We start from the raw sequence: 27,713 nt of genomic DNA on the forward strand, positions 1-27,713 counted from the left end.
TGGCTAGTGGGTTTTTAATCAAATAAATAGGAAATATTCATTTAATTAAATTGGACAGATTTATGTGACTACATTTGCCCCTCTTTGAGACGGTGCAGTTTATTGCATCATTTTAAAGAAAGAAAAATAGGTGTGAAGAAATGCCCCATAAAGTGTTAATTTAGTGGGTGGTATGCCCCCTCGAGAGATGGGCCGATTTTTTTTGAAAAATCGGACGATCTCTCGAAAAAGAATGAAAATTGGCAAGTAATAGAAGAGAAGAAGTTAGCGATACGGGTGAAAAATAGGAGAAATCAGAGGTAAAATGGAGAAAGGGGAGGCTCGGAAAGTTCACGGGGACCATGACGGTGAACGGGGGAAAGTTACGGTGACGACAAAAGGTTTAAATGGGGAGAAAGGGGTGAAAACAGGATCATTTGTTACCGCGACCAGTGTGAAACCAAAGCTCTGATAGTTACTTTTGAGAGGAGTGAGTAGCAGTTAGGATGCTGGTACCTATTGCAGAACACCGTTTGGAGCGAGTCCGTCGATTCCAACGGCCAGACGACTACAGACCAGCGGTACGCAAATTTAAAATTTTGGATTTCATGCATTTTTGATATGTTTTTTGCTGAGTCCAAGTTGAGTCAGGACAATAGCGCTGAAACTATGTTTTGGCGCTTTTGTCCAATTAACTAGCGCTTTTGTGCCGCAATGGCACTATTGTGCTGTTGTTTGGGCGCTTTTGTAGGCATGTTTAGGCATGTTTGTTTGTGAGTGCTATTGAGGGGTCAATTGAGCGCTTTTGTCTTTAAGCAGCGCTATTGCATAGATGTTGTAGTGCATTTGTAGTTTTAGCGCTTTTGCATAGCTGATTAAGCGCTTTTGTTAGGGGTTTAGCGCTATTGTCGAGAAGTAGCGCTTTTGTTTGCAAAATAGCATTGTTGTTTGTAAGATAAGAGATGCCCCAGTGTGTGTGAAAGAAAAAAATCTCCTGATACCAATGATGGATGGATAGGGATGTGAAGTGAGAGTTGTTTTGAACCATAGCAGCCTTGATGAGACTTAGGTCATTAGGATAAATGCCTGTTGAAGTCTAGATGTGCCATGATTGCTTACCTGTTGAGACCCAAAGATACTTGATCAAAGTATCTGTTGATAGTCTAGGTTTAAACTTAAAAAAGTTTGAAAACAAAACAACTGATGATGATTGATTGATGCTCGTGTACAGGAGTATCTACGTGTGTTGCAGTTACGCGAGAGACATCCAGCGACACAAGGGTTGTGGGATCAGCTGACAGAGGCTGAGATTGATTGCATTGTAGTGACTGGGCTGTATGATGTGATGCACATGCCCATGATTCGGATGAATCACGGGTTGATTACAGCTTTAGCAAAGCGCTGACACAGTGAGATGTGCACGTTTCACCTTGCACAGGGGGAGATGACAGTGACTTTGGAGGATGTGTGGCGTATCCTTCATATTCCCATTCGGGGTGAGCTAGTCACTTACGATAGATCATGGGGGACTGTAGCAGTTCAATGAGTCTTTGATGAGGATGTGTTTATTGATGATGGATCAATAGGCTGGGAGGACATTGCTGCATTATACGAGCCTCTACTAGTAATTTTGTCAGGCATTGTGGGAGGACTACTATGCCCAGATAGGCGATCACGTGGTCTGACCATTGGTTGGGGGCAGGTGATCAAGATGATGATGACAGAGGGGATTCGATTTGCTTGGGGACCGTGCGTGCTGACGCACTTATATCAAGAGCTGCATGAGGTGGCATACCGCAGGAGGGGCTCATTGGCAGTGGGAGTGACGTTGTTGCACATTTGGGTGTGGGAGCACTTACTAGTGACCTGACCAGTGAGTTTGAGATTTTGGGCAGTCGACCAGCCCTATATGTTTATGTACAGTGGTATGATGAGTCAACCCCACCTGGGGAAGTTAGAGTGGTGGCGGCGGACATTGGATGATCTGGATGCCATGATCGGGAGACCTTATCTGGAGTGCGAGCCCTAGGAGGATAATGCGGAGGCATTGCCGTATGTTTTCATGACCCGATTCCTCATTGAGAGGACATCTTATCATGTAGAGAGATAGGTGCCAGGCAGGGTTCTGAGGTAGTTTGGACGGCAGCAGGGACTTCCTAAGGGATCGTGGGAGTATGTGAGAGTGGTCTGAGAGAGATATGCCTAGGGGCCAGTACTTCCATATGATCAGGCATTGACAGAGTTCCAGACGCTTCAGGCGAGGCCATGGGATATACGGTCGAGGGTGGTGGATGCTGGGGTTTCAGATGAGTATACACAGTATATGGCAGCTCATCCGATTCTATGGATATCTAATCCAGCAGAGCCGGTTCCTGCTTTTGAGGACGAGAGGGGACAGAGATGGAGGAGAGGAGGTCAAGGACTGATAGCAGGTGGAGGAGGGAGAGGAGATGGAGGGGGTGGAGGAGGAGACAGTGGAGGTGGGAGAGGAGGAGGAGGAGATGGTGGAGATGGTGGAGGTGGTGGAGGTGGCGGTTTAGGTGGCTTGGGTGGTTGGGTCCAGTGGAGAGGGAGAGGCATATTGCCACTGCGGATATCACAGGGGACGTTGGTGCTGGGAGGAGTCAGGTTAGGTGGCCGCGGTATGGAGAGGGAGATCCCGATGGACAAAGGGGAGGGAGCTACTGGAGAGGCACCCATGGAGACAGGGGAGGGAGTGACAGGGAGTGGTGATCCTCGGGAGCATATGCTAGCTCATTTGTATACTTGACTGACAATAGCTGAGACACGGGTGGAGGATCTAGAGGCAGAGGTTGCAGCGAGAGATGTGTAGCTATTTGCATGAGAGTCTGAGCTGACTATAGTGCTATGGGAGAGAGATCAGGCTATTGACAGGATGGTCCAGTTGTAGGAGAGAGTGAGGGTATTAGAGGGAGTACAGGGATAGGGGCTATCTGTAGAGGCATTGGCGAGGGAGGTACGAAGAGTAGGTGGAGAGGTTGATTATTGGTGCGGCCTATATGAGCAGGTGGTACCATCTAGTCAGTGAGCACTGAGCTATTCGCAGATGCAACAGGCCAGATCAGAGCGATCCCAGAGGATGCAGAGCAGGTGTGATGGGTCCTCTACGGAGAGATAGGTCAGGGGGTGCAGGAGCTAGTGGGGGTTTGATGGGGCCTCCACGGAGAGATAGATCAGGTGGTGCAGGGACTAGTGGGGGAGTAGGTGGTGCAACATCTGAGAGAGCATTGTGCATGTATGTATTTTATTATTGTTATTTTTGGATTGGATCTTGGATGGCTCTTGGTAGCCAATTTTGTAGACTTCATTGTACTCTGATACATGAGATGATATATATGAGGAGATCCCATATTTTGATGAGATTCATATTGTGACATATGGATGCTATGCAGGATGGTGTTTTTATGAGTTTATTGCTTAGATGGATACGTGTATATGTATGCATTTATGAGATGATTCCTATATACATGTTTTTATGATGATTTATGATGTTGGATACTGACATATGAATGCAGGTTTATACATGTGTGCATGTTTTGTTTGATGTAATGTTTTATGTATGTAATCCCATGAGGATGATGTATGCTTATGATGATTTATGAACAGGATTTTGGTGTTTCCTGTTTGATATATTCGGAATGATGTATGCAATATTTTGAATGAATGGTTAGATAACGATATGCAATGATGTTAATGCAAAGAATGAATGGTTTATTTATGGATATGCATTTTAGATGTTTTTAGATGAATGTAATATGGATAAACAAATGTAAAATAAAAATGTTTATATGATGATGTCTAAATGAATGCATATGTATAATGTAAATATAAAGTGGTATGAACCAATGTTTGAGACAAATGGTTTTATGATTTTAAATGCCTAAATATGATTAAGTAAAAATGATAATGTGATGATAATGCAACTTATGGTTTAATAACTGCACCTTAATGCAATTAAAAAGGTTAATGAATGCAATGTAAATGAATCCTAAAATGAGCATAATAAGACACTTAATAATGGATGAATGAATGCACCTTTTAACTAATGAATAGATAAATGAATGTATGCAATGATAAATGATAAATGATGATAAAGGATGATAAAATAATAATTGATAACTGACACTAGATGAATGCATAGTAAATGGTTAATACAATCAAGGACAAGTTGATCATATGAGTGAATCTAATCATCCTGTTTATGCAATGATGAAATGATATAAGAAGACTAATGTTTAATAAATGATAATGAACTATATGCATTTTAAACAACTAAAATGATATGAAATGTTCTTAATGCAAAATGCAACTAAATGTAATGATGATGATATGACCATGATGAATGCAAGGTATTTTAGACTTTGCATGATGCATTGATGATGTATCAAAGTACTCGATCACGATTGTATCCAAAACTAGCTCAATTTTCACATAACTGTTCATATCAACCTTGTTTATATTTGCATACAAATAATACATATGAATGAGTGAATGGATGGGCGATATGCAACAGAATGCAATATATAAACAGATGAGATGAAATGACGATCCATAGTGCTCTATTTTCATCATTGAGCTTTTAAAATGTTGAAAGAGAATACAAGCATCTTGACAGAATGATTCAAGATGACCAGAGTATTTCTTACATGGATTTGATATAGTAAGTTAATACAAACAACTTGATATAATGGGTCAAGTTGACCTGAGTATTGCTTGCAGAACATACAAGGATCATCTCTGTTTGTGCATGACTTGGATCATCCTCCTTGATCTTGGGCTGATCATATCCTAAGACAAGTTCACACCTTAATAAGAGACAAAAACCTTTATCCAAATTGGATGAGGAGGAACCAAAGAAGGAGCATTGTTCTTGTAAGCAAACAATATATACATAAAGAATAAAGAATATGGATCCCTGGTAATGGTTCATGCCCATATGGTCGAGGTATACGTTGTAGTCAGCAAGCCATCGTGATCTATGACTGCATTTGGCATATGATCACGTAACTTAGTGAACTTCCCACGTAGACACCATTAGTACATGCCCCAGAACTTCATCGGAATGGCGCCGAAGATACACAAACAATGTTGTAGGAACCCGATACATATAAACGAATGAATTACTCATCAACCAAGTATTTGATAGCTTAAACAGAATTTTCTTGTCAAAGAAAATGTTATTTTGTCTTTATTTTGGTAAGGAAGGATGCATCCTTGTTGAAGACAGGTTGAGTGTTGACGTTTGATTATTTGGTCAATTTTGAGAAGTAATCATTTGTTTGGAGTATGTTGCAATGTTGTTTGGTATTCGCTTTGAAGAATATATGTATAGGGTGTTGCCATGTTTTTGATTGATTTTTGATGTTTTCTAATGTTTTTGGATTTTGTGAGATAGTTTTCAAATATTTTTGGTATTTTGATGATTGTTTTGAATGTTTTTGGTATTTTGTGAAATAGGTTTGAATGAAGAACCAATGAATCACGAGAAAAATGCAGAATCCACTTCCATCAAACTAGATTAAGGGCATTGCCCCCAGTTTAGACATGACTATGAAAAAGCGGGATGCAAGACGCATGGAGTACTTTCTTGATTGTAGACCAATACCAAGCCATGTCTTTGAATGGATGGATGAGTAGATGAAATGAATGTGATCGCAACAAGTTTGAAAGACAATGGAGCCATAGCTTTTACGAGTGGTGTCTGTTTGCCAGGTTTTAACCATCGCACTTACCCAAGGTGCCACCGGAGTGGTTGTTCACCATTTGGATGCATGATTTTTCTTTTACTCTTTTTGGTGTTTTTGTATTTTCTTCAGGTCATTTTATCTGGATGTTTTGGGTATTTTTGCCAGTATATATGGGAGCCTGATGCTCTGTACAACTTTTAGGTATAAAACCGTTTGAGGTGTATGCTGTTGATCGGATCTGCTAGCGATTCTCCTTCTGACGTAGCCAACTGATATGTCCCGGACCCAAATATAGTAGTGATAACATATGGACCCAGCCAATTTGATTCAAACTTTCCTTGATGTTCGCGGTTGGGTTGGTTACGAGGATTTTCTCAAAGAACAAGATCACCTACCTCGAATGTACAAGTTCTAACTCGATGATTATAGCTTCTGCTCATGCACTGCTGATAGGCTTTGAGGTGATTATATGTAGCTTGTCGCTTCTCATCAAGTAGCTCTAAGTCTTGAAGACGGGATACTCTGTATGCTTCATCATCGATGAGTGCAAGGAAACCCGTAGTGATGGTATCTCAACTTCAATAGGTAAAATCTCTTCTGCACCATAGACCAATGAGTATGGAGTTGCGCTTGTAGGGGTTCAAATGCTAGTTCGATATGCCCATAGTGTTGGATTCAATTGAACGTGCCAATCACGACCGACATCATTGACTGTCTTCTTTAGGATCCTCAATATGTTTTTATTCGATGCTTTAGCCTGACCATTGCCTTGTGGGTAATAGGGAGTGGAAAAGCAATGTTGGATGTGAAATTTCTAACAGAGTTCGTGGACATCCTGATTCTTGAAAGGAAGCCCATTATCTATGATGATGGACATGGGTACACCATACCGACAAATGATGTAATTGAGGATGAATGAGGCGATCTGCTTGCCGGTAACTTGGGTAAGTGGAATAGCTTTGATCCACTTTGTGAAGTATTCGGTGGCAGTAATAATGAATTTGTGGCTGTTGGATGAAGATGGATGGATTTTACCCACAAGGTCAAGGCCCCATTGACAAAAAGGCCATGGTGTCGTGATTGGTTGCAATTCTTGTGCCAGTGCATGTATCAGGTCTGCATGAAGTTGGCATTTCTTGCACTTCCTGACAAAGTAGTAGGAGTCTTTTTCCATGGATGGCCAATAGTATCCATTGTGCAGGAGTTTCTTGGCTAGTGATGGACCACTTGCATGAGTTCCACAAATTCCTTCATGTACCTCTTCCAAGGCCTTTGTTATCTCATCTTGTTCTAGACATCAAAGGAGAGTACCATCAAGACTGCGTCGGTATAGGGTTTCGGCAATAATGGTATATCGAGCAGTTTGGCGAATGAAGGTTTTACGTTGGTTATTCGATTGGTTAGGAGGAAGGGTGTGATCACGGAGATAGGTGTAGAATTCACCGTACCATGGGGATTCAAAACCAACAAGGTGACATATCATCTCGGATTCGAGGATATCATAAGCAGTAATCCAAAGCTATTCTACCAAGAACTCATAGCGTGTTGAATTCTGCGGAAGATCTAGGAGAGATGCGATGGTAGCCATAGCGTCAGCAGCTCGATTCTGATCTCTTGGTATTTGTTCAAAGGTGATAGTAGTAAATGATGCCTTTAATGTGTCCACCATTTGCTTGTATGGCATGATTTTATCATCCTTGGTCTGGTATTCATCTGTTGCTTGTCAAATGACCAGTTGGGAGTCACCATAGACGTGTAGTTCTTGTAACTTCCATTGTACGGCTAGCCTAAGTCCGGTGATCAAGGCCTCATACTCTGCTATAGTGTTGGTGCATGGAAATGTGAGCCTGTAAGACTTTGGGATGCTGTCACCTTGAGGTGTGATAAACATAATGCCTGCCCCTGAGCCATGCCTAGTGTACAAACCATCAAAGTATAGTTTCCATGGTTGTGCTGTTGTGATCATAAATATCTCTTCATTTGGAAAATTGGAAATGAGGGGATGATCGCTTATGAGGGGTGCATCGGCCAACTGGTCTGCAATGACTTGTCCTTTGATAGCTTTACGGTCTACATACTCGATGTCAAATTCACTTAGAATCATCACCCATTTGGCCAAGCGGCCTGTCAATGCTACTTTGCTGAGTAAATACTTGAGTGGATCAATCTTTGCAATGAGGTGTACCTTGTGTGTTAATAGATAGTGCCTCAGTTTAGTAGCTGCCAGGATTACTGCTAGGCAAGCTCCCTCAATAGGGGTGTAATTGAGTTCATAGCCAACTAGTGTGTGAGAGATGTAGTAAACAACACACTCTTTCCCTTCTGCATTATGTTGTGCTAGTAGTACACCCAATGCTATACTTGTTGCTGATATATAGAGTAACAGAGGTCTACTTGGATCTGGTGGGATCAACAATGGCATACTCATGAGATAATCTTTAAGCGTCTGGAATGCTTGCTAGCATCTGGCATCCCATTGAAAGCGGATGTTTTTGTGTAGCAGATGTGTAAAGGGGTGACACTTATCTGCCAGTTGTGCAATGAATTTGTGGATGGATTGTAGCCGTCCTTGTAATGTCCTTAGCTGATTGATGTTATTTGGAGGTGGCATGTCCATGATTGCTTTTACCTTTGCTGGGTCGACCTCAATGCCTTTGCTTGAGACAATGTATCCTAGAAGCTTCCCAGAGGTTACTCCAAAGACACATTTCTTTGGGTTGAGTCGAACATGGTATTGTTCCAGTCTATCAAAGATTTTATCTAATATGTCGAGATGACCTTCTCTGGTGAGTGATTTTGCTAGTAAGTCATCAACATAATCTTCCATCATAGTATGCATCATGTCATGGAAGATGGTGGTCATTGCTCATTGATAGGTTGCTCCTGCATTCTTTAGACCGAAAGGCATTACATTCCAGTAGTATGTGCCCCATGGACATGTGAAGGTTGTCTAATGTTGATCCTTTGGTGCGATCTTTATCTGATTATATCCAGAAAAACCATCCATGAGTGAAAGCATGACATGCCCTGCTGTTAGGTCCACTATGATGTCAATGTTTGGGAGAGGGAAGTCATCCTTAGGACATGCCTTGTTTAGATCTCTGAAGTCAGTACAAATGCGGATGCCCCCTTTTGGTTTTCCGATAGGAACAATATTGGAGATCCAATCTGCATAATCAATGGATCTAATGAAACCAACATCCAGAAGTTTCTTGAGTTCTGCTTTGACTAGTACTGCAATCTGAGGATGCATCTTACGAAGCTTCTGCTTGACAGGCTTGGCTCCTTCCGCTATAGTGAGGTGATGCATGACTAAATCAGGATCAAGTCCAGGCATGTCTGCATATGACAATGCAAAGTTGATCTGATGCTTCTGGAAGATCTCTATGAATTTAGGTTGTTCCTCTGGAGTTAAAAGAGATGCCAGATGTATGAAGTGAGGAGTTTCAGGAGTCCCCACATTGTATTCTTTGGTTTCTTCAATGAGAATCGTTGATCATTCCCTTTGTGTGTTGCAGGGAAGGATGTCAAACCTTTCATCCTCAAGCACCTCAGAGAGGTTTTCACCATTGGATACACTCTTTCTTTTTACTTTTGTTGAATCAAACAGTGCCATGGTGTGGTTTTCACTAGAAGATCCATGTTTTATTGTTATATTTTTGCAGCTAAAAGGTTTGGCATCCGCCTCGAAGTATGCTGCGCTATTAAGTTCTATGGCGAATCCAGCTTTGTGATCCCCGCTTGGCAGGTTATCCCTTAATTCCAAAAAGTCAATGATGGCCTCATCGTTTTGGAAGAGGTCAAGACATGGGGGATTTGGTTGGTTCCATTCGATGAGTTCCGGATGGATAATGGGCATTACTTCATTGATTAGGTTAAGTTCGTTAGATGTATCAGTGAGGGTTAAGATATTATGGTGAAGGTCATTGATGGTACTCTCCCTGTCAGAATCAGGCGTAGGCTGTGACATAGGGTCTATGGAAGAAGCTTCCAGTTCAAGAACCCAAGAAGTCTTTATCTGTGCTTCTCCATAAACAGGGATGTCTTTGCGAGGTGGGGCTATTGATGTGTCTTCCCCATCTGAAGTATTAAGCTGAATGGAATCAAATTCCCATTCATGTGAGTCAGTCTCTGAGTCACTTTCCAGCATCCGATTACTATACCATACTGGGATGTCCTTTGTGCTAAACATTGCAGGTGTGATCAGTTGATGTACCTTTGTAGATGAAATGATTGGTGCTGTAGGAAGGATGATGGGGATCAATGAATCTGATACGGGGAGTATCGGTAATGTTGACTCAGTTGCTTCTGCTGGAACTGTGAGTGTTGTAGATACTGCAATGGGTTCTGATACAATTGCTGCGGCTAATGGTGCTATTGATGTTTTTGTTGCTGCTGATGGGGTTACTGGTTTGATTGGTGGGATGATTGGCATTGTAGATGGTTGTGTTGGGATTTTGAGCCTCGGTGGGGCAGTTGCGATGGTGTTTGATGCTACTTTGATAATGAAAGGTGTCTTCTTTGCAATAGGCTGATATAGTGGTTTGCTGGGTTTTCCTTTGAATCTGAGCTTAGGAAAGATCTCCTTTTCAAAGCCTAGGCCTGCATTATCCTTGGGCTTTAATTCCGGCAGCAGTGGTTCATGTCTTCCTTGTTTGCAAGGTCCCAAAGCACTCTGACCATCATAACCCATTCTTTGCATAATGAGTAGGCCTTTGCCATATTGATCCGTGGGAAGTGTAGCTTGTGGCATATCAGTGGTGATGGGATCTTTATAGATCCATTCCGCTAAGTACTCATCTTTGGTTTCTTCTTCTTGACTCTTCCCAAGGATGAAAGGCGCCAAAGCACATGTTGGCATGATCAGTGGTTGATGAAGTAATTGTTGCAGTTTGCCATGTGTTCTAGGAGAAATGGGCATTTGTCCGACACAAAATAGTTGACTTAAGTTGTATTCCCCAGGACCTTCCTCTGCTATTTTCATCTTAAGCTTTTCTTGCTTGGGTATAGGGGTGTTTGAACTAGCAAGAGAGGCTGGACTTATATATGATGTGGAGGAAATGGCTTCTCTATTGTTAGGAACGGTAATCTCTGGTTGATGACTGATATTATGACAATATGCAAAGGGATTTGCATCGCCCAGGATTGTGATCTCTACACCGTTATGTGGGAACTTGATACATTGATGGTAGGTAGATGGAACGACTTGCATGGAATGTATCCAAGGTCTTCCTAACAATAGATTGTATGGTAGAGGAAGGTCCAAAACTTGATAGATGATGTGTTTCACCACAAGGCCCACTCAGATTGGTAGTACCACAGCTCCTTTGGATGACCGCTCTGCATCATCATAGGCTTTAATTGTGATCTTCTTATGGGGATCCACTGATTCTATTACATATCCCAAAGCGGTGACCAACTGCAGTGTACCAATATTTAAGCCTGCTCCATTGTCGATCAAGACTCGCTTGATCCTATGTTGGTTGATAAAGCCTTCAATGTGTAGTGAAGCATTATGAGGTTGCTGGAAGGAAGAGTTGTCACTTTCAGAAAAAGTGAGACAAGGTGATGACTTTAGACTTCCAACCATGGCTTGGAATTGGTCTGTATTCAAGTTAGCAGGGACTGACGCCTCTTGGAGAGTGTGATCCAAGATTGTTTTATGAGATGGAGATAGGCGCAATAGCTCTAAAATGGATATAAGCACAGGCGTTTTGTCTAATTGTTCCACAAGATTGTACTGCTTTGGTATGGAGGTGGTTCCTTGTGGAGCTGCCTTTATGGTAACCTTGCCACGACGTGTAACAACATTGCAATTGGAGCTGAGATTTTTTATGGTTATAGTTGCAATTTGTTCACTGGCATCATACAGGTGATTTACAATATAATTATACGCAACTTGCGTATAATCAGTGGTATCAGTGCCTCTTCTGGAAGTGGAAGGACCCCTTTGATCTTGTGATGGAAGTGGGTTTTTGAACATCAGATGATCATTGTTTGTTGTTTTTGGGTCATGCCCTTCGATTTCAATTTCACCTCGGTCAATAAGATCCTGAATAAGATCTTTCAATCTGTGACAATTACTTGTCTTGTGTCCTCTCCCTTGATGGAAATCACAATGCTCAGTATCCCTCCACCATGCAGGTTTGACTTGAGGTTCATAGTTTGATGTTTTAGGTAGAGTTACAAAATTTTGAGAAACCAGTTGTCGCAACACTGTTTCGATGGGTTCCCCTAAGGGAGTGTATGTTCATTTTTGTTTTTGTTGACGAGGTCTGGGTTCATCGTGAGATGTGATGCGACCTTGATTTGAAGGAACAACTGTGTTAGTTTGAGGTGGGGGGTTCTGTCTTGCAAATCAAACTATAGGTTGTGCACTTTTGATAGTTCTAGCATCCACAACCCCGTCGTTGACAATATTTTTGTTCTTGTTCCAGAAGCTTGGTTTGTCACTATTGAAGCGTGGGCGAGGTCCATCCTTTGGTTCATTATAGATTTTGATGAGTCCTTTCTTGATGAGAGCTCACTCACATTTTAAGCCCTTGGTGATCATGTCATTAAAAGAGTCTGTGTCTTTGACATCCAGGTGAAACTCCATTTCTTCATTTAAGTTGGAAATAAATATTTCCACTAGTTCTTGTTCAGGTAACTGAAGAGAACGTCTGCTAGACATTTGACACCATCGTTGCAGGAATACTGAGAATAGTTCACCTAGTTTTTGTTTAGTGTTGCACAGATCAGCCATGGTGATGTCACGTTCAATGTTATGAGACTAATGTACCAAGAACTTCTGAACTAGCTCTTCAAAGGTCCTAATGCCACTTGGTAGTTGGGAAAACCATGATGTGGTTGTTCCTCCCAAGCTTTGGGGAAAAAGTCGCATTAGGTATGTGTCCTCATATGCCACTTCGAGGCAAGCTGAATGAAATTCTCTGACATGATCGCGAGGATCTCCCTTTCCTCTATATTTCTTGAATTTGGGTGTTTCGAATCCTCATGGAAAAGGTGGCATATAAAGATTCCTATCAAAGGGATAGGGACAGATGTCATTAAGTGAGAACTGATTAGTCTTTACACCACTATGAAGTTGTTGGGCAAGATTTTCAACTTGTTGCCACAACATCTCTATTTCGTTTGGAGGAGGAGGTGGTGGGTTACCTCGAGGAATGTTATATCTGATGGTATCTCTACCTCTTTCTTCTTCATGGCGACTTTGTCATTCTGATGCTTGTCTTAATTGGGGGCAAGATCAAAGTCAGAGGGGAGTTTGGCTCCTTCTTGAGCGAGCTTTAAAAAGTGAGCATCCGCATTGCTCCTGAGTATTTCGTCAAAAATTCTGTTAAAGAGAGGGTTATGCTAGGCCCTTTCTATTGTTGCAGGAGTAGGAGTACTTGGGTTTTTGTCATTTGCATTTCCTCCAAGCTCTTCTTGAAATTCATTGATATTTTCCTCCTTTTCTTCTTCAATTTCTATTTCTCGTTGCCTTGACTATGATTGGGTATGAGCCATTTTGTTTATGAGTTTTTGTTGAAGTTGGGTGAAAATGATGATGAGTTGTTGATGAAATGAAAGATTGATGGTTGATGAAGACATTTGACACCATCGTTGCAGGAATACTGAGAATAGTTCACCTAGTTTTTGTTTAGTGTTGCACAGATCAGCCATGGTGATGTCACGTTCAATGTTATGAGATTAATGTACCAAGAAATTCTGAACTAGCTCTTCAAAGGTCCTAATGCCACTTGGTAGTTGGGAAAACCATGATGTGGTTGTTACTCCCAAGCTTTGGGGAAAAAGTCGCATTAGGTATGTGTCCTCATATGCCACTTCGAGGCAAGCTGAATGAAATTCTCTGACATGATCGTGAGGATCTCCCTTTCCTCTATATTTCTTGAATTTGGGTGTTTCGAATCCTCGTGGAAAAGGTGGCATATAAATATTCCTATCAAAGGGATAGGGACAGATGTCATTAAGTGAGAATTGATTAGTCTTTACACCACTATGAAGTTGTTGGGCAAGATTTTCAACTTGTTGCCACAACATCTCTATTTCGTTTGGAGGAGGAGGTGGTGGGTTACCTCGAGGAATGTTATATCTGATGGGATCTCTACCTCTTTCTTCTTCATGGCGACTTTGTCGTTCTGATGCTTGTCTTAATTGGGGGCAAGATCAAAGTCAGAGGGGAGTTTGGCTCCTTCTTGAGCGAGCTTTAAAAAGTGAGCATCTGCATTGCTCCTGAGTATTTCGTCAAAAATTCTGTTAAAGAGAGGGTTATGCTAGGCCCTTTCTATTGTTGCAGGAGTAGGAGTACTTGGGTTTTCGTCATTTGCATTTCCTCCAAGTTCTTCTTGAAATTCATTGATATTTTCCTCCTCTTCTTCTTCAATTTCTATTTCTTGTTGCCTTGACTATGATTGGGTATGAGCCATTTTGTTTATGAGTTTTTGTTGAAGTTGGGTGAAAATGATGATGAGTTGTTGATGAAATGAAAGATTGATGGTTGATGAATTTTTTTGCATGTAGATCTCTAGCACTTAAAGGTAGAGGTGACCAAAATTCTTTCTTTGAATTGCTTGTTTGTTTTTGATAAGGTTTTTTGTGATAAGGTTTAGAGAAATATAAGATGTGTTACAGACTTAACTACCTAGTAATGAGAGGATTCACTCATGAACTAGTTTTAACCTGCGTAGATATGTCTCTTAGGATGAGCTTGTCCTAGATGTAGAAACAATCTAAAAGTGATGTGATGTGTTTGACTCAAGCAATATCCAAAAGAGAACTTAGGACAAGAACCTCTTAATGTTTTGAGAGTTGGAATGGATTGATGATGAAGTGATGATGTATGAATGAGATAATGGATGAAATGCTTTAGCTTCAATAAAAGCTTTGTGTCACAAATGGAACAAATTCTACTTCTTCCCTTTCGAGTGTTGGTGGCATTTCTCGAGCTATGTTGTATGTGATACAAACGTTTGGGAAGAAGTTGGGATTAATCTTGCCTCCTTGGTTTTTGTGATAACTCAAAGCTCTATATTGCATAAAAGCTCTACGATTTAATGATTTTGAATCAAATTCGTTTGTTTTGCCTTGAAGGTAGAGACGCATGTAATGTAGAAAAACTCTATGAGAGACAAAGATTTGTCTATTTAGATAGAAGAATTTCCTCCTTTTGATCAAAGCCTTTGAGCTCAATGGTCTTCTTTTCAAGTTGATATTTTGATGAAGATTCTTCTTTCTCAAGATGTGAAGAATGGTCATAAAATTTGATACTTTTCTTTGTTTTTTGATTTTTGGTTGTGGGTATGTGCAAGATCAAGGGGGGCCAAAAAGTGGCAATAGAAAAAAAAAATGCGCTTTCAACCTTTCCAAACACGCCAAAATCCGCTTTGACTTTTTGTTTGGGGCGGGCGAAATTTAAATTTGGTTTGGTAATATCCGATATTATCGGATATCCGATTTGTGAGGTCACTATTGTGATGTCACCAATGTGATGTCACTAGTGTGATATCATACTTTTCAAATCAGATATCCGATTTTATCAATATAAAAAATATAGTTTAGTAAAATGGCCATAACTTTTGCGTTTCTTATCGAAATTTTGATTTTTTATAGGCGTTGGAAAGGTAATTCATAGACCTATCAAATGGATGAGGTATTTTGATGATTTTATAGACCAAAAATTAATTATAATCATTTAAATTTAGTCCTTCAATTTTAAAACTTTAAATACTCACAAATTTTGCATACAAAGTCTCATTTTTTTTCCTATCACCTCCTTTATCTATCACTTGTCTATCTATACTTATATAATATATTTTATATATCTCTTTGTTCTCTACTTATGTCACTTATTTTCTCATTCCATGTAGATAAATAAATTCCCAAGTTACATGCATCTCTGCATATATCTCCATCTTTCTATTCATATCTCTTCCTCTCCCACTCCATCATTGTCACTCCTTATTTCTATATTTCTCTCTAATAATCTCTTTGCTCTCTATTTATCTCCCTCCTTTACCTTATCCTACCTATACTTATATATTACTTGTCTCTATCACCTCCTTTCTCTCCCTATCTTGCCCTCTCTCTCTATATCCCTATAGATCTATCTTCATGTATATTTATATTTCATTATCTCTAAATCTCACTTATTCACTCCATCTCTCCCTCCATTTATCGTACTCTCTCTATCATGTTATATCAATATCTATCTCTATCTCCATCTCTTTCCCTATCAATATCTCTTTCAATATCTCTTTTTATATGTTCCTCTATCTTTATATATATTCCTCTATACATGATTAATCCACTTCTTTGTCTCTTCCTCTATCGCCCTCTTGAAGTATCTTTCCCTTTCTCTACTTTTATCTCTTTATTTACTCGATCTTTATATATATTTTTCTCTCTCCCCACATCCTTCTCTATAGTGCCTATATATATCTCTATATCTTCCTCTTTTTCTCTCTCCCTCTCTATCTATCCCTATCTATAATCTCTATCTCTCTTTCTCACTCTCTTGCACTATCTATATATCTCTATCTATCGATATTTATCTTCCTTTATATCTCTCTATCTCTTCCTTTTTTTATCTCTCTCTTTACCCCTCTCTGTCCATTTTTCTCCATCTCTTCATATATTTATCTTTGTCTTTACCTCTCTCTTTCTCTATATCTATTCACATCCCTCTCCCTTTATCTTCATCTTTTATCTCTATCTTCCTCTCTTCTTTTCAATATCTAGATATGTCTACCTCTTTCTATCCATCCTTGTCCTTTAGTTTTTCTCCCTCTCACTTCATACTCCTTAATATCTATATCTCTATTTATGTCCTTGTCCTTTAGTTCTTTTCCCTCTCTTTAGTTCTTCATCTCTCTTCACCTTTATATCTCTCCTTATTTGAAAATTAGTATGTATGGTCTCCTAAGGGGTTATATCGTGTCCCAAGGGGTCATAGAACATCATATGACCCCTTAGGACACAATATGGTCTCCTAAGGGGTCATATGGTGTCATAAGGGGTCATAAAACACCATATGACCCCTTAAGACACAATAAGACCCCTAATGACACCATATGGTGTCCTAAGGGGTCATAAGACACCAAATGACCCCTTAGGACACCATACAACCCCTAATGACACAATGTGGCATCCTAAAGGGTCATATTGTGTCTTAAGGGGTCATAGGACACCATATGACCCCTTAGGACACCATACGACCCATAGCACCATATAGTGTCCCAAGGGGTCATATGGTGTCTTAAGGGATCAAAGAATGTCATATGACCAATTAGGACACAATACGACCCATGACGAAACCTAAGGGGTCATATAGTGTCATAAGGGGTCATAGGACACCATATGACCCCTTATAACACCATACGATCCCTTACGACACCATATGGTGTCCTAAGGGGTCATATAACAATATATGACCCCTTATAACACAAGAAGACCCATAACGACATGATATGGTGTCCTTAGGGGTCATATGGTGTCAGGAGACTGACACCATATGACCCCTTAGGACACAATATGACCCCTAAGGACACCATATGACCCCCAACGATACCTAAGGGGTCATATGGTGTCCTAAGGGGTTATATGAAGTCCTAGGAACCTTTAGGACATAATATAACCCCTTAGCACACCATACAACCCCTAATGACACCATATGGTGTCCTAAGGGGTCGTAGGACACCATATGACCCGTTACGACACAATATGACCCCTAACAACACCTAAGGGGTCATAGTGTGTCCTAAGGGGTCATAGGACACCATATGACCCCTAATGACACTATATGGTGTCTTAAGGGGTCATATTGTGTCCTAAGGGTTCAAAGGAGACCATATGACCTGTAACGACACAAAATGACACCTAACGATACCTAAGGGGTCATATGGTGTTCTAAGGGGTCATAGGACACCATATGACCCCTTAGCACACCATACAACCCCTAATGACACCATATGGTGTCCTAAGGGGTCATAGAACACCATATGACCCCTTAGGACACCATATGATGCATACTGATACTATATGGTGTCCTAAGGGGTCATATGGTGTATGGTGTCCTAAGGGGTCATAGGACACCATATGACCTCTTAGGAGACCATATGACCCATAACAACATAATATGGTGTCCTAGAGGGTCATAGAACACCATACGACCCCTTAGAACACCATACAACCCATAACGATGCCATCTAGTGTCTGAAGGGGTCATAAGACACAATATTACCCCTTAGGAGACAATATGACCCCTAATGACATCATATAGTGTCCCAATGGGTCATAGGACACCATATGACCCCTTAGGACACCATACGACATCATACCACCCTTTACGATACCATATAGTGTCCTAAGGGGTCATATGGTATCCTAAGGGGTCATATAACATCATATAACCCCTTAGAACACAAGATGACCCATAACGACATGATATGGTGTCCTAAGGGGTCATATGGTGTCATGAGACACCGTATGACCCCTTAGGAAACAATATGACCCCTAACAATACCTAAGGGGTCATATGGTGTCCTAAGGAGTTATATGATGTCCTAGGAACCTTGAGTACACAATATGACTGCTTAGCATACCATACAACCCCTAATGACACCATATGGTGTCTTAAGGGGTCGTCAGGCACCATATAACCCGTTAGGACACAATATGACCCCTAACAACACCTAAGGGGTCATATCATATCCTAAGGGGTCATATAACACAATATGACCCCTTATAACACAAGAAGACCCATAACAACATGATATGGTGTCCTAAGGGGTCATATGGTGTCAGGAGACACCATATGACCCCTTAGGACACAATATGACCCCTAACAATACCAAAGGGGTCATGTGGTGTCCTAAGGGGTTATATGATGTCCTAGGAATCTTTAGGACACAATATGACCCCTTAGCACACCATACAACCCCTAACAACACCATATGGTGTCCTAAGGGGTCGTAGGACACCATATGACTCGTTAGGACACAATATGACCCCTAACAACACCTAAGGGGTCATATTGTGTCGTAAGGGGTCATAGGACACCATATGACCCCTAAGGACACTATATGGTGTCTTAAGGGGTCATATTGTGTCCTAAGGGGTCATAGGACACCATATGACCCCTAACGACACAAAATGACACCTAATGATAACTAAGGGGTCATATGGTGGTCTAAGGGGTCATAGGACACCATTTGACCCCTTAGAACACAATATGACCCCTAATGACACTATATGGTGTCCTAAGGAGTCATATGGTGTCCTAAGGGATCATAGAACACCATATGACCCCTTAGGACACCATACGATGCATAATGACACTATATGGTGTCCTAAGGGGTCATAGGACACCATATGACCCCTTAGAGGACCATACAATCCATAATAACATAATATGGTGTCTTAGAGGGTCATAAAACACCATATGACACCTTAGAACACCATACGACCCATAACGACACCATGCGGTGTCTTAAGGGGTCATAGGACACCATTTGACCCCTTAGCACACCATATGACCCCTAATGACACCATATGGTGTCCTAAGGAGTCATATGGTGTCCTAAGGGGTCATAGAACACCATATGACCCCTTAGGACACCATACGATGCATAATGACACTATATGGTGTCCTAAGGGGTCATAGGACACCATATGACGCCTTAGAGGACCACACAACCCATAACAACATAATATGGTGTCTTAGAGGGTCATAGAACACCATATGACCCCTTAGAACACCATACGACCCATAACGACACCATTTGGTGTCTTAAGGGGTCATAGGACACCATTTGACCCCTTAGCACACCATATGACCCCTAATGACACCATATGGTGTCCTAAGGAGTCATATGGTGTCCTAAGGGGTCATTGAACACCATATGACCCCTTAGGACACCATTTGATACATAATGATACTATATGGTGTCCTAAGGGGTCATAGGACACCATATGACCCCTTAGAGGACTATACAACCCATAACAACATAATATGATGTCTTAGAGGGTAATAGAACACCATATGACCTTTTAGAACACCATACGACCCATAACGACACCATGTGGTGTCTTAAGGGGTCATAAGACATAATATTACCCCTTAGGACATAATATGACCCCTAACAATGTCATATAGTGTCCTAAGGGGTCATAGGACACCATATGACCCCTTAGGACACCATACGACCCCTTGCGACAACATACCACCCTTTACGACACCATATGGTTTCCTAAGGGGTCATATGGTATCCTAATGGGTCATATAACACCATATGACCCCTTAGAACACAAGAAGACCCATAACCACACAATATGGTGTCCTAAGGGGTGATATGGTGTCATCAGACACCATATGACTCCTTAGGACACAATATTACCCCTAAAGATACCTAAGGGGTCATATGGTGTCCTAAGGGGTTATATCATGTCCTAGGAACCTTTAGAACAAAATATGACCCTTTAGCACACCATACAACCCCTAACGACACCATAGTGTGTCCTAAGGGGTTGTAGGACACCATATAACCCTTTAGGACATAATATGACCCCTAACAACACCTAAGGGGTCATATTATTTCCTAAGGGGTCATATGACACCATATGACCCCTAAGGACACTTTATGGTGTACTAAGGGGTCATATTGTGTGCTAAGGGGTCATAGGACACCATATGACCCCTTAGCACTCCATACGACCCCTAACGACACCATATGGTGTCATAAGGGATCATATGGTGTCCTAAGGGGTCATATAACACCATATGACCCCTTAGGACACCATACGACACATAATGACACCATATGGTGTCCTAAGGTGTCATATGGTGTCCTAAGGGGTCATAGGGCACTATATGACTCCTTAGGAGACCATATGACCCATAACAACCTAATATGATGTCCTAGAGGGTCATAGAATACCATACGACATATAACGACGCAATGTGGTGTCCTAAGGGGTCATAAGACACAATATGACCCCTTAGGACATAATATGACCCCTAACAACGTTATATAGTGTCCTAAGGGGTCATACAAAACCATATGACCCCATAGATCACCATATAACCCCTTAGAACACCATATGACCCTTTACGACACCATATGGTGTCCTAAGGTGTCATATGGTATCCTAAGGGGTGATATAAAACCATATGACCCCTTAGAACATCATATAACCCCTTAGAACACAAGAAGACCCATAACGACATGATATGGTGTCCTAAGGGGTCATATGGTGTCATGAGACACCATATGACCCCTTAGGACTTAATATGACCCCTAACGATATCTAAGGGGTCATATGGTGTCCTGAGAGGCTATATGATGTCCTAGGAATCTTTAGGACACAATATGACCCCTTAACACACCGTACAATCCCAAATGACACCATATGGTGTCCTAAGGGGTCGTAGGACACTATATGACCCGTTAGGACACAATATGACCCCTAACAACACCTAAGGGGTCATATTGTGTCCTAAGGGGTCATAGGACATCATATGACCCCTAACGACACAAAATGAAACCTAACAATACCTAAGGGGTCATATGGTGTTATAAACGGTCATAGGACACCATATGACCCCTTAGCACACCATACCACCCTTAATGACACCATATGGTGTCCTAAAGGGGTCGTAGAACACCATATGACCCCTTAGGAAACCATATGATGCATAATGAACCAAATGGTGTCCTAAGGGGTCATAGGACACCATATGACCCCTTAGGAGACCATACGACCCATAACAACATAAAATTGGTGCCCTAAGGGGTCATAGAACACCATATGACCCCTTAGAACACCATACGACCCATAACAACACTATGTGGTGTCCTAAGGGGTCATAAGACATAATATGACCCTTTAGGACATAATATGACCACTAACGACATCATATAGTGTCCTAAGGGGTCATAGGACACCGTATGACCCCTTAGGACATAAAATAACCCTAATGACACTTAAGGGGTCGTAGGACACCATACGACACATAACAACACTAAATGGTATCCTAAGGGGTCATATGGTGTCCTAAGGTGTCATAGGACACCATACGATCCATAGCACCATATTGTCTCCAAGCATATGGTGTCCTAAAGGGTCATACAACACCATATGACCCATTAGGACACAATAAGACCCTTGATGACACCTAATGGGTCATATATTGTCGTAAGGGTTCATAGGACACCATATGACCCCTTAGGACACCACATGACTCCTTGCGATACCATATGGTGTTCCAAGGTATCGTATGGTATCCTAAGGGGTCATATAATGTCCTAAGGGGTCATATGGTGTCCTAAGGGGTTTTAGGACACCATATGACCCCTTAGGACACCATAAGACCCATAATGACACCATATGATGTCCTAAGGGGTCATATGGTGTCCAAAAGGGTCATGGGACACCATATGACCTCTTAGGACATAGTATGAGCCCTAACAAAACCTAATGAATCATATGGTGTCTAGGGGGTCATACAATGTCTTGTGACCCCTTAGGACACAATATGACCCCTTAGCACACCATATAACCCCCAACGACACCATATGATCCGTTCAGACACAATATGACCCCTAACAATACCTAAGGGGTCATATAGTGTCCTAAGGTGTCATAGGATACCATATGACCCCTTAACACACCATACAACTTGTAATGACACCATATGGTGTCCTAAAGGCTCATAGAACACCATATGACCCCTTAGGACACCATAAGACTTATCTCAACATCATATGGTGTCCTAAGGTGTCATATGGTGTCCTAAAGGTTCATGAGACACCATATGACCCTTTACGACACCATATTCTCTCTCACATTGTTTCTTTTCCTCAATTACCCTCGATCACCTCTCTCCTCCTATGGGTTTATAGATACTTCCCTCTCCCCCTCTACCCACCCCCTAATTACTCTGTATGTCTCTCTTCACCTCTGTCCCCATCTCTCATCTTTCTTTGTTGATACTTTCCCCTATCCCCCTCTCCTCCTACCCCCTAATAATCTCAAACTATCCCTCTCATTCTCTCTTCACCCCAATCACCCCCTCTCTCTCTCTCTCCGCCTTCCACCTAATTAACTATAGCTCTCTCTCTCTCTCACACACACTCTCTCTTCCCCCCAATTAATCTCTCCTTCTCACCTCTCTCCCCCTCTCCTTTTTTTGATACTTCCCTATGCCTCTCCTTTTCCCCTCTGAATTTTGTTGCTAGAGATGAGAATGAAATGCAGAGAGACTAGTCTAGATCTTAGGGAAGCGAGAGTGACATCGAGGAGGAAATTATGAAGAGGTAGAAATATAAGCACCTTTTAGAGCTTGAGAGATTTAATGAGGTATTCATTGATAGTTAGAGATATAGGTCTAGAGAGAGATGTATAAATATGGACAAAAGAGAGGGAGGAAGAAACAAATAGGTGGTGTGATAGGTTTAGGAGAGAGACGTGGAGAAAGGAACAAACATAGATAACATGGTTTATCAAAATTTATCGAACTCAATAAAATTCATAAATTTTCTATTATTAATTAATTACTTATTTAGTTTATTTTGAGATGATTGTTACAAAAATTCATGCAATAGGGAAATCATATGAAAAAGTCATGAGTTTTTTATGTTTTAAAAATGAAGGATGAATTTAAATGAATTATAATTATTTTTTAAAATAAATAATTGAAAATATACCTATTCCATATCATATATCTCTTAATTACCTTTCCAACGCCTGTAAAAAATCAAAATTTCGATATAAAACGCAAAAGTTGTGCCCAATTTACTAAAATATATATTTTTTATTTTTTCAAAAATCGGATATCCAATTTTATCCAATAAAATCCAATATCCGATTTTAAAACATAAATTTTTCCCTCCACATTTTGGTTCAGGTTTGCTTTGGGATTTGGCTTGGAAGTGACAAGCCTAGAAAGTCAACTGAAAAAACGTGTTTTTCAGTATTCCTTGATTTTCCAGACTTTACATTGGTGGCTGACGACTTTTTTTATAGCCAAAATTGATAAAACGAAAAGGGTTTTTTAAGGACGTTCTCAGCTTTCCAACAATATAAGGCTTTTCTTATTTCGACTTTAATAAATAATTATTATTTATTATCTAATTGAATTCTAATAAAAGTCCTGATTGATATATCGATTGAAAAATACTCATAACTTTCAAACCGCATAACATTTTTTGAATCTGAAACATGCGGCACATCCTATGCTTCATCTACTATAGGGAAAAATTTAAAAAATTGAATTTCATAAGGTTTTGACCAAGTTAAGGTGGTCAGACGTAGGAGTTTCTGAATTTCTGAAAAGCTGTAGTAAAAAATTCATAAATAATTATTTACTTTATAAAAAATTATAAAAAAATATGTGTCACATCCGGACATGAGTCTAATACTTATATTATAAATCTTATAAAAAAATATTATTATTTGATTGTGATTAGGGTGGTCAGACATACACCTACTTCTTATCTTTTTCCTGAAATTTTTGTACTACTGCATTGAAATTTGAAATTTTCATCAAATATAATTTTTTTTTTTTGAAAAACAAATAGTAGCTTAGAAAGTACATTCAATTTTCTATAGATTTTCTTCTTACATATTTTAAAAATAATGTTCATAACTTATTCAATTTTTCATGTCAAGTTGCAAAACTCTGATTTTTTGAAATTTCATTGCCACTTAAGGGCCTGTTTTGGCACACCATGATCCTGCAAATATCCTTGTTTTTGAAAAATGTTTGGTTGGATGAATACTTGTTTTGATTTTTGGATTTTTCTTTGACAAGAAAACAAAGCAAGCACACAAACACAAAAATGTTGCCTCAAAAAGGCACAAATAAGTATGGATCTAGATCAACCCAATCCTTGGACTTTGTTATGATCCTTTCCTTTAAGTGTATTTCAGGTGTTTTTCTTTCCAAAGCTTGAAGTCGGCTCAATTTGTACTTGGTCTTTGACTAAAACGAAAACACTTCAAACATTTTGTATCCCTAAGGTCAAATGGCCAGTTGTGATAAATTCAGCCCACATCTTGATATTTCTTCGACTTTGGTACTACATACCTTATGAATCCCACCGTGGCAGGTAAGGATGTGATATACTAAGTCTTGTGCGACTATAACAAATAGATGATCCCTATGATGGGGGAGTCACCACTTTTATCAAGCCACAAGTGACTTTTCAAAAAGCTATGTTTCTACTCAAGGAAATATGTATGGTGAGTATCTTGGGAGCAAAACCATCTATGCTCTTGCACTGAATTGTATCTCAAATATTCTCAATCAATAGAACGGGTGGGCTACTACTTAAAGGTGTTTAGTCATTTTCGATGTCTTTGGACATAATTTCATTCTGTGGTGACTCACTTAAGAGCCTTGTAACTTGTGGTGGGGCCCATTTGTCCTTTCGGCAAGTTACACTATAGGAACAACTATACCCAAGGCTACAACTTTCACTCACACCTGATTTCTATAGCGGCTCGAAGGATTTACTGCGCGAGGTCATTCCCAAGAGTGATGTGTCTCTTGACATGCCTTTCTTAAAAAGATAAATTTTTTGAGTGTTACTGACACTTTTCTCTTGCACCTAGGACCACGAAAGCCAAGGGAGAGGATAGTGTGTGTTAGAAGTAGGACCACTCGACCAACTTTTTGCACAAGTGTGCCAAACACGAAATGCACTTGTTCTTTTTAACTTGCCATCGCAATGTGTTTTAACTATTTGGAGATGTTGCTCCAACAATCATGGTGTTCTTTTTAACTTCAAATGCAAAGTGTTGAGTAAACTAGAACTTTGAAAATCCTGGTCAACTTAATTTGAAGCACGTATGCATGACGGAAAATCACTTTGCAAAAAATTGAAACAAGTTGATTGTGAGTTTTATTTGTACCAAAAATTGAAGTGTGGATTGTAAATTTTTGCTTTAAGTTTGATGCTAGAAATAAATTTGTCTTGTTGATTTTAAGCACCAAATGAAAAGTTGAGCCTAAACTTGCAATAAACAAAGTTGTTTTGTTCAATTTTAGAGCACCAAAAATAAGTTTTTTTGATTTTTTTTTGATTTTTAAAGAAGTTGGCTTTAGACCTGCACAAGAAACAAACAGTTATTAAAAAACAAACCTATGGTGGGCTTCTACAAGCCTAAGAATTTTCACTTTTTCGGTTACAGGGTCTTTTTTACAACGTTCTGTTAGAATAGCGCTACTTTGTGTTTAAATAGAAGTGCTATTTAACACAAACGCGCTAATATAAATACAACAACGCTAAAAGAAAAAAAATGACAGCGAAAGCAATAGCGCTAAAACATGCTCAAAAGCACCAAAACAATTTCAAAAGCGCTGAAACAAGGTCAATAGCGCTAAAATTGGCACAATAGTGCTATTGTAAGAACAATAGCGCTAGAACAACAAGTTGCAATAGCGCTATAACGTGATCAAAAGCGCTAAAGCGCAACCTGTGTGTCAAGTTCAACATTCAAACATGTCAGTTGTCAAAAATAAATAAATGTGTTTTTAGGTGTTTAGATTCACGTTGGGTTCACCAAATGATGCTCTGCAAAAAGGGCAAGGTGTTAGGATAAAAAGTTGTGGTAGTATAACATACAAACAATAAGAAACAAGTATTAAGGTTAGTGTTATTCAACCAAAGATCAACCTAAGCAGGCATATCAAAAGAGACACCAAGAACAAATTAAAACATTTAACTACAAATGTAAATGCAAAAAGACATCTCCAAATGCCTTCTACCATACGCTTGGCTCCTTCTCCTTTGTTCCTCTCCTCTCCAAGTTCCAAAATAGTGTAGCTCCCAGCAGCTTTTTGCACTATGGATGCTTATGGAAGTTTGAGATTGTAGTATTTGCTCTAAATGTGAATAAAAAGCTAATACTACGTGTGTGAGGGAAAAAGTGACACTAAGCAAACATGCCCTAATCTCACTTTCAATAACACACTTGTGGAATACGAAAGAGCCTAGAGGTATCACACAATTGGCTACTTCTTTTTGTGGAAGAGAGAGCCACGGGCTACCTATTAGGATTTCTATTCCTTTGTTGCAAATGATAGATAAAATGATGCAAGTTCAACTACTAGCCCTAGAGTGCAAGTATGAACTAGTAACAAGATTGCAAGATTGAGATTAAGTGATGAAAAGCTGTAAACACAAGGATAAAAGGAGAAATGTAAATGTGTACCTTGAATGGATTTGATTCTGCAAGATCTGCCACTGAAGCCGGAAGCCTAAAATACCAAAGCTGCTACCTCTAAAACTGCTAAAATTCACTGAAATGGACAAGGACCAGGGTGCCCAGCGCCCTTGTCCCAGGGACCAGGGCACCCAATGCCCCTGTCTTGGTAGGACCAGGGCGCCCCACGCCCCTGTCCTAGCTTTCTGGGTTGGAATTTGGTGTGAAGTTCTGTCTCGGTCCGCTCCCGTCGGATCTGCAACTTGCGGCGTCCTTCGAATTCGGAAATCTGCACTTATATCTGAAAAGGGTTGTAGGTGGCTATATAGGGTTTTTCCTTAGTCAAACCCTCGCTTTGGTGATTTCCACCTCTACGAATAGCCAAGTTGTATAGTAAAAGTTGTGTGTGTAGACCTTGTGTGTGTGCAAGATCCTAAAATGAAAGTAAGCAAACTAGAGCAACCTAGAAAGTAAACCCTAATTGCTTGTAAATGATAATGTAAATGCTCCAAATCAAGATGCAAAGTGATCTAAAGCATGAATACAAATGATACAATGAGGCTTATGCAAAGACATGAAAACAACATGAAATCATACCCAACCCCAAGGGAGGGGTACAAGCCAATCTTCAGTCGGTAATCCCCTATTGCTCTTCAATGTCTTCAAAGCCCTAAATGGATGAATGAAATTGATGAATGCTTGATGGATGGATGTTGAATGTTGTTGAAGTCTTCAAAGATCTGCTCTTTCGCTACGTAGAAGGCCCCTGAAAACCAAAATTCGGATCCTTTCAAATGAAGAAAGAGAGTTCTTATATAT

General features: G+C 40.3%; 1 protein-coding gene across 1 annotated transcript in view; it reads left to right on the forward strand.

Annotated features, from left to right (window-relative positions):
* The first annotated feature begins 304 nt into the window (after positions 1 to 304).
* LOC131874422 (glycine-rich cell wall structural protein 1.8-like) overlaps positions 305 to 27,713 on the forward strand; it is a 51,131-nt gene continuing 23,722 nt past the window's right edge. Inside the window, exons 1-3 of the mRNA XM_059217800.1 lie at positions 305 to 380; positions 505 to 560; positions 1,211 to 1,314. Of these exons, the coding sequence (XP_059073783.1) occupies positions 305 to 380; positions 505 to 560; positions 1,211 to 1,314 (236 nt within the window). The remainder of the gene's footprint in view (positions 381 to 504; positions 561 to 1,210; positions 1,315 to 27,713) is intronic.

The sequence above is a fragment of the Cryptomeria japonica genome, chromosome 3, assembly GCF_030272615.1.
Source record: "Cryptomeria japonica chromosome 3, Sugi_1.0, whole genome shotgun sequence".
Taxonomy (NCBI): Eukaryota; Viridiplantae; Streptophyta; class Pinopsida; order Cupressales; family Cupressaceae; genus Cryptomeria; species Cryptomeria japonica.